The 15,572-nt window shown below is 43.0% G+C and overlaps 1 protein-coding gene across 1 annotated transcript; it reads right to left on the bottom strand.

Annotated features, from left to right (window-relative positions):
• Nucleotides 1-196: 196 nt before the first annotated feature.
• LOC120870613 (mamu class II histocompatibility antigen, DR alpha chain) lies at nt 197-4,946 on the bottom strand. Its single transcript, XM_040250389.1, has 5 exons — nt 4,746-4,946; nt 2,461-2,706; nt 1,768-2,049; nt 1,307-1,472; nt 197-612 (listed from the first exon to the last, which is right to left on the bottom strand). The coding sequence occupies exons 1-4, from the start codon at nt 4,822-4,824 to the stop codon at nt 1,318-1,320; spliced, it is 762 nt and encodes a 253-aa protein (XP_040106323.1). The 5' UTR covers nt 4,825-4,946; the 3' UTR covers nt 197-612; nt 1,307-1,317.
• Nucleotides 4,947-15,572: the final 10,626 nt, after the last annotated feature.

Genomic DNA, 15,572 nt, shown 5'->3' with positions numbered 1-15,572 from the left:
GTTTTCCAGATGAGGACCAGACCACGACAACTGGATTGCTGGCAGATCCTCCAAATGAGATTAGAGCTCTAATGAACTAGGATATTTCTGATTAACGATAAAGCCTATAGATACATTCACCATTTAGACATTTCAGGATGAAAGGATGACCTATATTTCCCAGCCTCCATGAAGAACTGACTCACACACCAAAAACTTCAACCTGAGACCCACTTGAAGTTTACTGTATTCAGAAAAATTACAATCACATTTAGAAGAAACTCCAAGTAATAAGTATACAGGAGATGCCCCCATAGAACTTCCCAAAGGTTCCATAGCAGGGAAAGAAAAGGATCCTATGGGGTCTATTCCAAAGGCATTACATGGTGATAATAAGAAGACAGTGGAGAATGGAGGGAAAACCAATACAAGAAGGAGCAGTAGATAGGGAATAACTAGACATTAGAACCTGGAGATTGTGGAAGGCATCTTACTCTTAGCGTAAGTAAAGGACTGGGAAGTGCTGAAGCATGGTTGTCTTCAGTGAGGTGAACAGTTGGAGAATTGCTGAGTTTGTAAAGCTATTAAGGCAGAAATATCTTCATTGATCTTCTCTCTAACAAAGTCCGTTACCTGTAGCAGAACACACATAGTTACTATAGAGTTTAAGATGAATATTTTGAGCTCTTATCTTCAGATTCTTTACTCTACTCCTTAACCCCTGACTTTGGAAAAGTCTCTTAATATTTGTATGACCTCTCATAAATGCAACCTTTCCAACATGAACTGCTATTTCCTACCTTCCCTGAAAGAATGAAGGAGCAGGCCATGTTTCACTTTCTCTTAGATCTTCTGACACCCCCCCTTTTTTTTTCTCAGAATGGAGGGGCAAAAGCAGACATGGGTCTCCAAGAGATTTCCACTTCATACAGTTACCCTAAACCCCCAAAAAGTGATGTTCTGGAAATGCTTCAAAGCTGATGTCTTATCTCAGGAAATATAAAGCCAGGAAGTGTTGTAATTTTGAGGTTGGCTTTCCCAGATCATTGGACTCACTACTTTAATGTGAAACAACTATTTTGGGTACTGGAGATAGTTTCCAAGACTGAAGGCATGATCTCTGGTGACACGTATGGAATAGGGTGTAGGAATGCAGGGCTTTGGAATATCAGATGATGACAATGTCTGATTCTGTCCAGTGTGATAAATCAGGAGCCATGACTTCTGGGATGGTTTTCCTTTAAAGGCATCACATGTCCTTCTCCTCACTCTTTTCCTCTGCTTGAATCATTCCAGAGATGTCATCCTCTGACCACAGCAGACTCACCTGCAGGTGCCTCACAGAGGCCCTCGGCCTTCAACAGTGTTGGCTTTGCGCACGCCCTTGATGATGAAGATGGTCCCTGCAATGATGCCCACCAGAGCCACAATCAGGCCCAGGGCACACACCGCATTCTCTGTCGTCTCTGGGAGGGGGGCTGGAGCTTCATATTCTGGGGAAAAATAAGTCAGAGTACATAAGAAATGCATGTGGTAGGGAGCAGCACTTAGCACAAAATATATGATACTTAATCAAAAGAATATTTTTTTTTTTCATCAATTAAATGAGAGGAAGACAGGACGATGTCAGGGAATTACAGACGAGAAGAGGGGAAAGCAGAGCAATGGGAGAAGACCAGAAACCAGAACTGGAGCAGTTGTGAAGCAGATCCTCGGGGTCCCTAAGGGCCAGACACATGCGTCACAGGGGGAGCAATGAAGTAAAGGAGACTGAAGGGCGGTTCTCACCCCAGTGCTTGAGAAGAGGCTCATTCAGACCCCAGTGCTCCACCTTGCAGTCATAGACATCCTCTGTTGTGGGCAGGAAGGGGAGGTAGTGGAACTTGCGGAAAAGGTGGTCATCCCTGGGCAGGAAGACCGTCTGTGACACTCCATCAGTGACAGGTCTGCCATTTCGCAGCCATGTGACACTGATCACGGGTGGGGAGAACTTGTCAATGAAGCAGATGAGTGTGTTGGGCTCTCCCAGTTCCACAGGCTTGTTTGGGAGCAGAGTCACTTCTGGAGGAACTGGGAGACAAGCGACAGAAATTAGCCTTCCCTGCTTAGCCCTGCCCCTCTTCCTCCCACCGAGGCTGACATAGCAGCTGAAACTGTCTTGGGAATCTATGCCATGGTCTCAGATACCCAGCTCTTATTCCCTCCCCCATGAAAAGGGAACCAGTACTGGGCATAACGTATTCAAGGACCTCATTCCTGGCTCCCCCAGCATGGACTCAGGGCAAAGGCTTTATGAGAGACTGTGGTTGCCACGTCAAGAAAGGAGAAAACTCGTTCTTGCTCCGGTGGCATAAGAATGTGGGGTTTGCATACGACAAGAAAAGGCCCTGAGGGGAACGTCTCAGTAACAAAAAAACAAAGAGCTCAAGCATCTGTTTAAAGCTACAATTCCCAAGTCTAGGAGGACTGGAGCAGAGGTACCATTGGTGTTTGGGGTGTTGTTGGAGCGCTTTGTCATGACGTCCAGGTTGGCTTTCATCACAGCCATATTGGCCAGGGCACCCTGAGCCTCAAAGCTGGCAAAATGTCCAAATTCTGGAAGCCGCCACACCGTCTCCTTCTTCTGCATATCCACGTGGAAAATCTCATCACCATCAAAGTCAAACATAAACTCGGCTGATTGCTCAGGGTTCAGATAGAACTCAGCCTGGATGATCACATGGTCCTCTGAAAAGACAAGAAAGGGGGTCAGGGTGGGAACCAGGAGAGGAAGATGGAGAAGAACCCAGGATGTGAGATGCACATATGTGGGCAGGGGTGGTAGAAAGAGAGGGGCACGTGGGAAGGAGGAGTGATGGAGAGGAGGGATGAGTTGAAGGACAAGGCCTGCGGGGAGGACATTCATGTTGAGCAGAGCTAGGGGTGGAGAAGCAAAGGGACAGTGTGTGGGCTGAAGAAAATGAGGGCTGAAAACCCGGAGTTCCATGGAGCTTTTGTTTGATTCCATGTTACTGACTGAGAAATGATTCCCTCTTTAGAAATCCAGTAGCAGCTCTTACAAGACAAATGTTCCCTCACACTCTTGACCTAGAAATTAAATCTCCTTAAGCCAGAATCCCAGGGCATGTCTCAGAGCACTGCAGCTCTAAGAAGAGAGAAACACTGTTTAAAAAGTTGTGTATGAACTTGAAATCAAATTAAATCTCAAACTCTCATTCAGCTACCTAGTGATCTTGAGTAGATCACTTTATCTACTTGTATGTAGGTTTTTCATTAGATTGTACTGTGGTTTTGTTTCTATGCTGCGTTTGTTTTTAAGATGAAATGAGACTAGCTTTAAGCAATTTCTTAGTATATCATCAGGACCACAGCAAGTACTTTAGCATCAGAAATAGCTTTGTATTTAAGGGCCAGAGCCATGAAATGTATGAATGGAGATGATGGTACCCAAATAATTAAGTGTGAGACCTTGTAGCATTGTAGAGCACTGACTTTCCTGTATCCATACCCACATCCTGCATCCCTCTGAGGGGATGATTATATTTGGATTGACCTCATCACCATTCCATTATATCTTAAAGATCTTTAAATTAGACTGTCATTAAGGGACACATTCTATTATGGTTGACAGGGAGAATAATCTGTACTAAAGGAATAATTGATTTCAAATAACAAAGCTACAATTGAATAGTATGTTGCCTTTGTGGTGTATGCAAATGAGAGGTGGGTTTTAAACTCCAACTGTACATTGATAGGTAGGGATTTATTTCGCATTTGCAGCTATAAACACACACACACACACACACACACACACACACACACACACACACACACTAACTTCCTCTTTTCACTCCAGGGAACTTATCCTTTATGGAAGGCATCCCCATATATGGCTCTTTCTGGGCAATAGAAACCTACAGCTGTCATCGTGAGTCTTTACTTATTTCCAGTCTATCTACCACCTTGTCACCCTCTTTGGGGGTCACTCCAGGTGAGGAATATTTTTTCATAATAAACCCACACAATATTTGCTCTGAAGATGGGAGAGAATAACATCAGACTCTTCATTTCTTTCTCATTTTTCCACTCTCTGGAAATATTATTAAGCCATAGTGACCAAAAGGCCCTGTAAGTTCCATTCTAATTGGGGCTGTTACTGTCCCAAGAGGCTGTCCATTAAATGCGACTCATATCAGCATACTTGCCCTTCTCCCTCCCTTGGGTAGATGGTTGCTTTTTGATGGCTTTCCTTTCGAATAGTCTTCAATATAATGTCTGTGCTCCAAATAGGCTGCTGGGATTCATAGGCCAAAAAATAGCTACCAAGGTAAAAATAGCTTAGAACAGGTGCCAAGAAATTCTGATATTGTTTTTCTGATTTAATCCTCACAAAATTACTAGAGGTTTTAACTTTTACTAATTTTCCAGGAATGAAAAATGAAAGTACAGAAAGTTAACTTGTTAATGCCTGTCAGAAAATATCTCCCTGCAAGTTTGGTTTATATCAAAGTCAATAGCATGAATCAGAACACAGTTCAATTTTGCTCCTCTAGTTTTAGTTATATTTCTTGGTTTTACTTACTTCAATTCATGGTGAGGAGAGAACTCTTCCAATTACAAATTATTATAATTCTAGAGTTAGACCCACATAACACCTGTCACATTTCTCTTTCATTATAAAGACTGTCTTGCAAACGTCCACAGTTCGTTTCTCCAAAGCTCTCAGAACTTATTTATTCCTAGTTTTGAACTCTCTCAGCACTTACCTTTAATAGCCCACGATTCCTGTAGGCTGATCAGGGTAGTGATGAAAAGTCCTAATATTGGGACCCTGGTTATGGCCATTTTCTTCTTTGGTGTCTCGATGAGGGTCAGTGTCTCGATGAGAGCTCAAGGTGGATTAGAACAGACAGGAATATGAGAAAAGAGAATGTAGGGTGTCATAGAGTCTGACTGATTAAAAATTTAAAATCAGTTGAGCTGCAGCCAATCAGAAAAATCTTTTGAGATGACACTGCTGTTGCTAAGGGAAAGACTCTTGCAAAGGGTCCAGGAAAGGAGAAGCTTTGTGCATCAGATGAAAAGAAACTTCTTAATTAACCAAACAAACTCACAACCAAACAAAAAGAATGAAAAACTGAGATTTTAAGAATAGTGGGCAATCATCCACAGACTCTTCCAACTCAAGCCAAGTTCTAGAAAGGGATTTACCTGAAGCACATTAGTGAGAATAGAATCAATGGGAATATCCTAAGGTAAGAGTTAATGGCCAATCATGGTTCTGTGCTGTGACAGCTGGGGAATTTATTTAAGGGACAACAGGTCATATAAAGACAAGGTACAGTGTCAGGCTATGAGGAATGCCTGAATCTTGGCAGTGCTGAATGACAGAGCTTCACTTAAGATGCCACTTTTTGGATTCTCCTCAAGTGTCTTAAACTCCAAGGTGGCCAATTCTGTCCAAGAGCTTGAGATCCCTGGCTCTTTAGTATATAGAGAACCCTGGAGGAGAAACTGAGCTCCAACACACCCAAAGCTGGAGAGAGATGGAAAGCTGTACCTTGGAACATAGGTTGTGGTTACTGGAGACAGTAGATTGGAAAGAGAGAGCCTACTCCTAATTCTTATTACTCACATATCACTCAAGATTGGAGAAGACTGTTGGGCACACACTTATTTTTGAAGACTCAGATAGATGAATATCTATATATATATACAGGGCAGAGCTTATTTTAACTGGAAGATTAAAGATAATAACCTGCAGGAATGCTTTACCATTCTTTCCTCGTGATGAAAGTTCTGATTCAAAGAATTTATTTTGATGCTCACCATTGAGAATACAGAAAGTTATGTCATGTTGATGGACCTTCATGTTTTTGAAAATATAGCAAAGTAGAAAAATTGTTAAACCACCCAGAAAAATTGTTAAACCACCCAGAAAAGTAGCTGGGATCCAGATACTTCCAAGGAGGAGAGATCTGGCAGTGCCACAGCTCATGAGATGGTGAGTTCACCGCTTAAGATCTCAATATATACTTAGGGTGGATAGTTCACACTCTTTTCTACACTGCTGAGGCCTTACCCTGCCCTACAACTCTCCTCACAATTCATGAGTCAACACTCTATACATGGTTGATTGTAACTAAGAATTTTGAACATCCTCTGATAGGGACTTCTATATCCCTGGGAGGATGCACGAACAGTTCTGCCTTAACATTGTTGAGGACTGTGCTTTCTGAAGATAGTGGAATGAGCCAGATGAGAGTTCTACAGAGTAAGTCGCTGCTTATCATGTGGTCTTATACTGCAGACTCTATCCCAACCTCCTGTCATGACACTTAACCAAGAATGACCTTTCCATGCCTGCCCTTTGCTGGCTGCCATAATGGCTTGTTCTTACAAGACGCTCAATAAATGCATAGCAAACTCAGAGACTACACATCTTTGCATTTTTCATCTTATAATAGCACCTTCAACCCAAGTGTTGCCCAGCAACGTATGATGTCATTCAGTCCTAAAGCACTGATTGGTTCTCTTCCTGAGATTACTAAATTGGGGAGTCTTTAGAACAGACTTTCAGTTCCCTTTCTATGTGATGAGAAAGAAGTTTCTATTTGGACATTAATCACGGTTCCCTGTTTTTTCCTGACCTCTAACTTCCTGTGCGTTTGAGGGAATTTCTGAGGGTACCTGAATGAGGTCGTCTCTGACATTAAAATGTGAGGAGCTTCTGTACTAGTAGGAACTCATTCAGGAAATAGAAACCCCTGAGGACACCCTACATAGAGTTATTTATTGCAATTCTACTCTATTAAGGGAATTATATCTTCAAACTGTTAGGAAGCCTGGGGGTGCACAGGTCAGTGCAGACCCATAACTCTGAGAGGGAGGGACCTGTAGGGGCCACTGCTGACATCACGGCTCCTCTAGAACCCAACAGGAAGGAACGTCTTGGGAACCCAAGGATGCTGCCAAGATTTTCGTCTGTGAAACCTTGTGTCCACTTCCTGAAAAACTCTCAGCCTGTCTGTGCTTCCCGAATCTCACGATACTAAGTTTCACTGGCAGAATGTAGGCCACATTCAGAAGCCGGGGGCCAGGGAGATCCTGGGAGGTGCAATATTCTTAATTTTATTCCTTACCATATAGACAAGGGGCTTCCCAGGTGGCTCAATGGGAAAAGAATCCAATGCAAGAGATGCTAGTTCAGTCCCTGGGTTGGGAAGATCCCCTAGAAAAGGAAACGGCAACCCACTCTAGTATTCTTGCCAGGATAATTCCATGGGCAGAGGAGCCTGGTGGACTCCATCCATCGGGTCAAAAAGAGGCGGACACGACTGAAGTGCTGAGCCATATGCCCTGTGCCACCCTGGGAAGATGAGAGTCTGAGAATTTGATCTATTTTCTCTTTACCCCATTTGACATCTGATGTTTCAAAGACGTAAGCTTGTACAGGCTCTCAGGGGTTCGAAGTCACTTTTCTTTGTGTAGTTTTTGTAAGTAAGAAGTTACACACACACACACACACTCATGTCAGGGGAGGAGTTGGAAACTTCAAATCCACCTCTCAGAATATTTCCACAGGCTCCACTGCTATGACTTGAGCATCGAGGGTCAGTTTGTTCTTCTCAATTTCTTTGTCTGTTCTAACAGATGCGGACTGAACTTGGTAATTGAAAGACTGTGAAGAAAAGATTAGTTTGGAAAAAACCCCAGTGAAGCCTGAGAGCTGCTGCCTTCAACAGCTGCCTCCTTGTGCCCAATCAATGACTGATTCACCCCTTTGGCACCGCTTCCTGTTCCCTCCATATTTTGGCAAATTATTTTCAGCACCATTTCTAATTCCATATGTTGTATTTGCCAATCTTTGGCAAAGTGAAGTGTGAGGAATGACTACTTAGGCCTGCTGACTGACTGGCTTAGAATGAGGAAGGTGGTAAAGAAAATGATTAAAAAAAAGTATTTTATAGTTAGTTTTCAAGTCTGAATGTTATGATAAATAAAAGACATTTTCCAAAAAAATGGAGGTCATGACAAGGAGGTGGCTCTTCTTTGCATTAACATAGCATGGGTAAAGCACAGAGTGAAAGGGAGAGGTTTGTTAGGTGATCACAGTAGAACCAGGGAGACCATGAGTGGGTGAATGACATCTAAGACACAGGTCATTTCAAGACTTAGATAGGATGATACATGAGAAATGGCCAGTGCTGGAAAATGTTTTATAATGTCAACACCAATGTTTTTATCAGACCGCAAGAGTCTTTTCTGGTGCACTCTTTCTCCCTTACCAATCAAAATACTTTAATTTTAATGGTGATGGTGGTGTAGTCTCTAAGACTTCTCTGACTCTCGTGACCCTATGGACTGTAGCCCACCAGGATCCTCTGTCCGTGGGATTCTCCAGGCAAAAATACTGGAGTGGGTTGCCAGTTCCTTTCCCAGGGGATCTTCCCAAGCCAGGGATAGAACCCGGGTCTTCTGCATTGCAGGTGGAGCCTTACTACTGAGCCACTAGGGAAGCCCAATAAGATAATTAATATCATATTAAATATTACCATTGTATTTTCCACCATTATATTTCCAGTTTATTCTGAGGAAACTGAGATTTACAGAAGTCTGGTCTTTCGGTCCATGTTCTCAGTTAGAAAGTGGGAAGGTAGTTTTGTAAATCACGTCTCTAACTCTGTAGCTGGTAAGACGTGGAGTCAAAGAGCAAGTCCATTCGAAACACCAAAAGCACGCCAACCACAAATGCAAGCCTCAGGTGGGGATGACAGTTGCTTTGTCTCATACATTGTGTTTACTGGTAAATATTTTAAAGGTTCTCAGGAAGCATCGCTTTCCTTCCCCCCTGCCCCCCTCAAATCATAGTAAAAATGGGCCTAGGCTTCCCTCTTGTGGTCAATAGTATTTAATTCTTCACATCAGTTTTTTTTTGACATTGAGCATTCAGAAGGTTTGTGAATGATCCAAAATTTTTAAAATCAGGGTGTTTTAACTAATTTTTTCCCTCATGTACATACTCAGAAATTCCAGGTGTGTTTGATCTAATTAGGTTGCTTAAATGATCTGCAATTTAAAAACCTTAAAAGTCTTTCTATACTTAGCATCACAATGCATTTTTTGGATAACAAAACACAGAATGTGCTTCTTTTAAATAATTTGAAAAAGAAAGTGATACTTAGTATAGTAAAGGAAGAAAGAACGGTAAATCATTTTCATTCTTGTGGGTAAAAGTTTAATAACCTTTCTACTTCTCCAGGACAAGTTTAATCTTAGGCTAATTTCCCAGCTCTTTTCCAGAAACCAAAGAAAGGAAGAATGTCAGCTACATTTCTAGACAAAATTGACTATGGTAAAAATGACCTCTGCTTGATAAGTTGTATCTTGGCTAGGAGGGATTTCTGATGAACTATAACAATGTGGAAACCCGTAGCATGGGCATCTCTGAATGCAATGATCCTTGTAATTGGCCATGCGCTTACCAGGGGTCTGGAAGCTAGGCTCATTAACTTTATACAAGAGGCACTGATTCCAAATGGAAGAAGACTCTAGGGGAGATGCCACTTTCATGGGTGTAAATTCATCTCACACTTAAGCTGCCCCCTGCAGGGGGCAGGTGGGCAGAGACTAGGGCCTGGTCTGCATCATGGGTTGTTCCAAGAACTTCTCCCATTGAACAGAATTATCAGATGCTGCCCCCTTGAAATGCTTTGATCCTGTTACCCTTCTGAGTGACTCTGAGAGCTAAATGAGCCTGCATATTTGATCAAAGCTAAGAAGATCCCCTGGTCCCTCATTTTATTCATTTTTTACACATATATGCATATATGAGACATCATCAGTGTTATTAGAGATCTAATAAGTGTCTGCTGCTACATTTACACAGATAAAGGAGTTAATAATGTCCCATCTGGCTTTGATCACTCTCCCCCACTTTTATATAGTAAGACCACAGCCCTAAAGAGTCTCCTTATCAACACCACTCTGGGATTTATCAAAGTGGCAGAAAGTTTGGGGCAGATAGCGCCCCTACATGTTCATGGGTAAGTCTAATAACCAGTGGGCTTAACTTTCATGTGACATTTAATATTTGTATTTCTTTGTGATTTCTCTCAACCTACATCACATGATAACACTATGAAATTAAAAAAAAAACATTTTGGAATCACTATTTGAATATCCTTAAGATGCTATTTCTATTCTTTAGACATATATATCTTTTCTTTTTTGGCATAAAGTCACTCTTGCTGTCTATCAATACTGCTTTTGAAGTCAAGAAATTCTACCACTTCTCTTTGTGAATTGCTTTTCTCCTACCTAATGGATGCCTTAAGTTTTTAACATATTGCATCCAACACATTTCTATCTACTCAGAAAACACTCACAGCAGAGGAAAGCACCTCTTCTTCTGGAGGTACCCTGTCTGGCATTGTCCTGATGCTCAGTGTCCGGGAAATGTAACATCACCACAGCCTCCCCCCCTAGTACAGAGCTGAGACTTTCCTTAGCTCACTTTCTAGAACCCCCATAGGAAGGATAGGCAAAGGGCCCTCCATCCCTCACATGGATTGATGCTCACCGGGACTCTGCAGCTATCCCTGGGATTCTGGGAAAAGTGTTGGGGAATACAGTGAACTGGAAGTCTCCTATGAAAAAGTGAGATAAGAGTCAGCATCATCAAAGCTTTAGGTGTGTAAAGTCCATGATCTGGAAAACCGAGTCTTGGGTAGGAGCTTTGATCACCCTTGGGGTGGGTCCCCACAGTGACCCTGCATGACCGGTGGAAGCATGTTCCCTCCATATCTACTTGCACTGGGCCACGCATGGTCACGCACCGGTGCACTCACTCCGCATCATTAAACCACCGGGCACTGGATGACGTTGTCCCCACGCATCCCCTCATCAGGCTGGTTTCAGTGGCACTCTCGCTGCACCTGGGTAGAACTTCCGTCGAGCTTCTGTGAAACTGATGTCACATGTGGGGAAATAACAGAGCATATTCAGCTGCAGCGTGGGCTGTTTAGCCCTGGGGGAAGCAGCAACGGAACTGCTGACAATGGTCAGCAGCCAGAGGCCCACGCCTGCGTATGCTTAGCCTCGTAGGCTTGTCTGGAGGCCAAGAGGAAAAGCCAAGAGCGATGATCAGACCCTTAATCACACTGCACAAGGAACCAGAGCTTCTGCTTTATACTGGTTCCCACTCAGAGAAGCTGGAAGGATACCATTTCAAGCAGGAAAGGCCGTGCAGTGCTGGGCAGGGAGATAAGGGTGGAGGGGAGATGTATGGCTGCCAATGACCCCCATACCCACTCAGCCTGTACAGACCCCATATGTGAAATCACAAGAATGGTCTCACCAGAGGTCCAGTACACAGCACCAAAGATCCTGGAGAAAAGGTGGGGGCCCTAGAGATACGCTTTTCTTTCTTTCTTTTATGAAAGGTCTGTTTTGTGAAACATACATCGTTGTGGGTTGCTCTGAGAGAGAGGCCTGGTTCTTTGGATCGTATTCAAGCTCTGGAGGCATCTCTCACCCTTAATAATCTGCCTATGTGCTCAGCAGGCCTCAAGGTGATGGCTTTGGAAAATTGGAGCAAGTTTGGTGCAGAAGTCAGGGTCCATAAACCTATAAAACTTGTCTCTCAGATTGGCTCTGATGCGCTAAGGTACAGGCCAGGGCTTTGGTACTTTCCTGACAACATTTTTTTTTTTTGCCATTCTTCTCTATTTAGATTGATTGCTCCTCCGTCCTACTAGTTTTACTCTTCCCTAGGGAAAACTGCCCAAGGGACACGTGAGTCTATTTATTTCAAATTACATGCAATAGGAAAGACACAGTCCAGGAAACAATCCAGGTGTCCATTACAAGTGACAGGTGGAAAAAATAAAGTACAGCCACACCACGCAGTGCAGTGAAGCTGCTGAAAGTAATCATGAGGCGGCTGGGGGTGGGGAGGGTTGGCAGGGGGACAAGCAAAGAGGCGCTAGAATAAGGGACTTTTGGCCTGGGATTTGCAGGCACCAGTAACTGGAGCAAGAGAAGCTACAGCTGAAAGGCAGAAGCTGAAATTAGTTCCCAGAAGAAATAATGTCACTGGACCCTGGAGCCAAACACACAGCTTTCCATGGAGAGCTGCCTAATTGCACCAACCATTCCTGGATTTCCACTCCCTCTTCTCCTCTGCTGAGGTAGCTGTTTCTTCATGATAAAAGGATCAGAATGGTTTCTCACACTTTATTTATCTGGGAAAAAAAAATCTAGCCATCTTAGCAGCTGTAGACAGTGTTCTCCCCACATGGACATGATCCTCCTTGGTGATGTTTCCTGCTTTTATATCTTCTGACTATGTCAGCTACACACCAGTCATCATGGACCAGAAATTAATTTCAAGCTGATTTTATTTAGGCAAGAAATGAGGATTGTGGGACCGCTGAGCTCCTCCGAGAGCTGGTCACCTCCATCAGGGGATTATGGTTATCGTGCTGCTCACAGGGCCTGGTCAGCGCAGAACACTGTCAGAAAGTGACTGGTTACAACACGAGAGTGACTGTAACGTCCTACACGGCAGCCAGCAAGAGAAAGACAGCGCTGAATACGCCTCACTCTGAAAATCTAGGTGAGGGCCAAAAAAGTCATGTATGTTTGTGAATTTAGCTATAATTTATATGAAGATATATAAAGGTATTTATCCATTCAATGGTTAGCAAATGTTTTGCTCTTATGAATAATGTTGGTATGAACTTGCAGCAGTTTCTTTAGGTGTGTATTTAAGAGTAGAATGCAGAGTTGTAACGCATGTACATATTTTCAATGTTACTATGTAATTTTGACTCTGAAATGACTGTATCAACTTATACTCCTATCAACTGTATATTGGCAGAAACGTTGTTCCACACCCTTGCTTATGACTGCTATGTTTTGACATTTTTATTATCTTTTCAGGGTGTTTTGTTTGCATTCCTCTGATTAGTACTGAGGAGGTTGAATGACTTCTCATATTTACATATAATTTAGATGTGTCTGTAGAATGTTTCTTCTTACCTTTGCCACTTTGGTTTTCTTGCACATTATAAATTTTACAGTTGTCTATTTCTGCAAAGCAAACCTGCTGGGAACATTGATGAGGATTGTATTGAAGAGAACTGGAGTTTCAACCACACCCCATTTATCCAAAATCAAGCATTTTCTGCCTCTCCATGTATTTGAGATTTCACTAGTCTCTGGCATCAGATGGGCTCCAAAATCACTGCAGATGGTGACTGCAGCCACGAAATTAAAAGACGCTTACTCCTTGGAAGGAAAGTTATGACCAACCTAGACAGCATATTGAAAAGCAGAGACATTACTTTGTCAACAAAGGTCTGTCTAGTCAAGGCTATGGTTTCTCCAGTGGTTGTATATGGAGGTGAGAGTTGGACTATAAAGAAAGCTGAGTGCCGAAGAATTGATGCTTTTCAACTGTGATATTGGAGAAGACTCTTGAGAGTCCCTTGGACTGCAAGGAGATCCAATCAGTCCATCATAAAGGAGATCAGTCCTGGGTGTTCATTGGAAGAACTGATGTTGAAGCTGAAACTCCAATCCTTTGGCCACCTGATGCGAAGAGCTGACTCATTGGAAAAGACCCTGATGCTGGGAAAGACTGAGGGCAAGAGGAGAAGGGGACGACAGAGGATGAGATGGTTGGATGACATCACCGACTCAATGGACATGGGTTCAGGTGGACTCTGGGAGTTGGTGATGGACAGGGAGGCCTGGTGTGCTGCGGTTCTTGGGATCGCAAAGAGTCAGACATGACTGAGCGACTGAACTGAACTGAACTGGTATCAGAACTTTGTAGTGTTCCCTGTTGAGACATCATATATATTTTGGTTAAACTCATAACTATTTTAGGCTTTTATTGCTATCGGAAATGGCACCCCACTCCAGTACTCTTGCCTGGAAAATCCCATGGACGGAGGAGCCTGGTAGGCTGCAGACCATGGGGTCGCTAAGAGTCGGACACGACTGAGCGACTTCACTTTGACTTTTCACTTTCATGCATTGGAGAAGGAAATGGCAACCCACTCCAGTGTTCTTGCCTAGAGAATCCCAGGGATGGGGGAGCTCAGTGGGCTGCCGTCTATGGGGTCGCACAGAGTCGGACACGACTAAAGCGACTTAGCAGCAGCAGCAGCAGCATGCAGTGTTCATCTGCTAACATAGCAGATCACAATTGTTTTTTCTTTTTATATTGCCATCATTAAACTCACACATTCTAGACATTTTAATAACTTTCTTAGGGTTTTCTATGAAGGTGTATAAAATGCTTCCCAGGTTGCAATGTTCATTATTTGTCAAAAAGTATCTGAAATGAGGACTTCTCTAGTGGTCCAGTGGTTAAGACTCTGCACTTATACTTCAGGATCAAACCAGGTTTGATCCCTGGTTGGGGAACTAAGATCTTGCATGCCATGTGGCATGGCCAAAAATAAATAAAAATAAAAATTGATGCAAAAAAATCCATGCTGAACATAAAATCAAAATAAAAAAGTCTGAAATGATGTGAAATCTGCTTGGCTCATATTAATTTGTAAAGTAATATTATTTTAAAAAATAAAGCCTGATTGATTTTTAAAATTGAAGAATATTTGAAAGATAGCTTTGCATACCCAACTTTATGTTAAATTACAGTCAGATATAGTCAATTAAATATCTTGGACATGATCATGGAACTAGTCACCAATTGTGTCCCTTTTCCAGTTTAAATCATTTTCATGGCCTTCAGGGTGTAGGTTTCCTTCTCTGCCAATATTTAGAATACTCTGTTCTCACATGTGTCCACAAGTAGATATTTCCCTGGTATTGAAAGCTCCATGTGCCTATTAGATGCTCCGCCTCCACCCACTCCAGCACTGATGGCTCACAGCACTCAGTGAAGTATGAATCATTCCATCAGTTTTATTTCATGAAGCATTTTCTCCATAAAGATTTTCCTAATTCCCCCATACACTGGACTATCATAATTTAGTGCCTATGTTCTCTTCTTTTAAAGCTGCGAATAGCCTTGAGAACTGGGTTTATAATTTTTTCAGCGTTGCTTCCTCAATAGTTCAGTTCAGTTGCTCAGTCGTGTCCGACTCTTTGCGACCCCATGGACTGCAGCATGCCAGACCTCCCTGTCCATCACCAACTCCTGGAATTTACCCAAACTCATGTCCATTGCTTTAACAGTGCTTGGTAATGAAACATGGTAAAAATGAATGTGAGAAAGGAAGCAGCCTCTCTCTCAAGGAACCCTTCCTTTTTTCTTTCCCTTCTCCTTCAGTCTCTCGCTCCTCTTCCGTTCCCATCCCACCCACGCCTCCCGGGTGGTCCAGTTAAGAAATTCTAGAGCCCCAGAAGACTGGAGCAGGTTCAGCAGCCGCAATTTTCCTGGCTCTGCTCCCATTTCGTACAATTTATGAAAGGAAGAGATTGGAAGTTAAGATCTGGGACATTTTAGGACCAGCTCTTGGCCTTTCCCACCTCACTCCGAAGGCTTCACGCATGCTCAGTCCTTTCAGTCCTGTCCGACTCTTTGTGACGCTATGGACTGGAGCCCACCAGGC

Source organism: Oryx dammah, unplaced genomic scaffold, assembly GCF_014754425.2.
Source record: "Oryx dammah isolate SB20612 unplaced genomic scaffold, SCBI_Odam_1.1 HiC_scaffold_11, whole genome shotgun sequence".
Taxonomy (NCBI): Eukaryota; Metazoa; Chordata; class Mammalia; order Artiodactyla; family Bovidae; genus Oryx; species Oryx dammah.
This window is presented reverse-complemented; position numbering and strand designations above follow the sequence as displayed.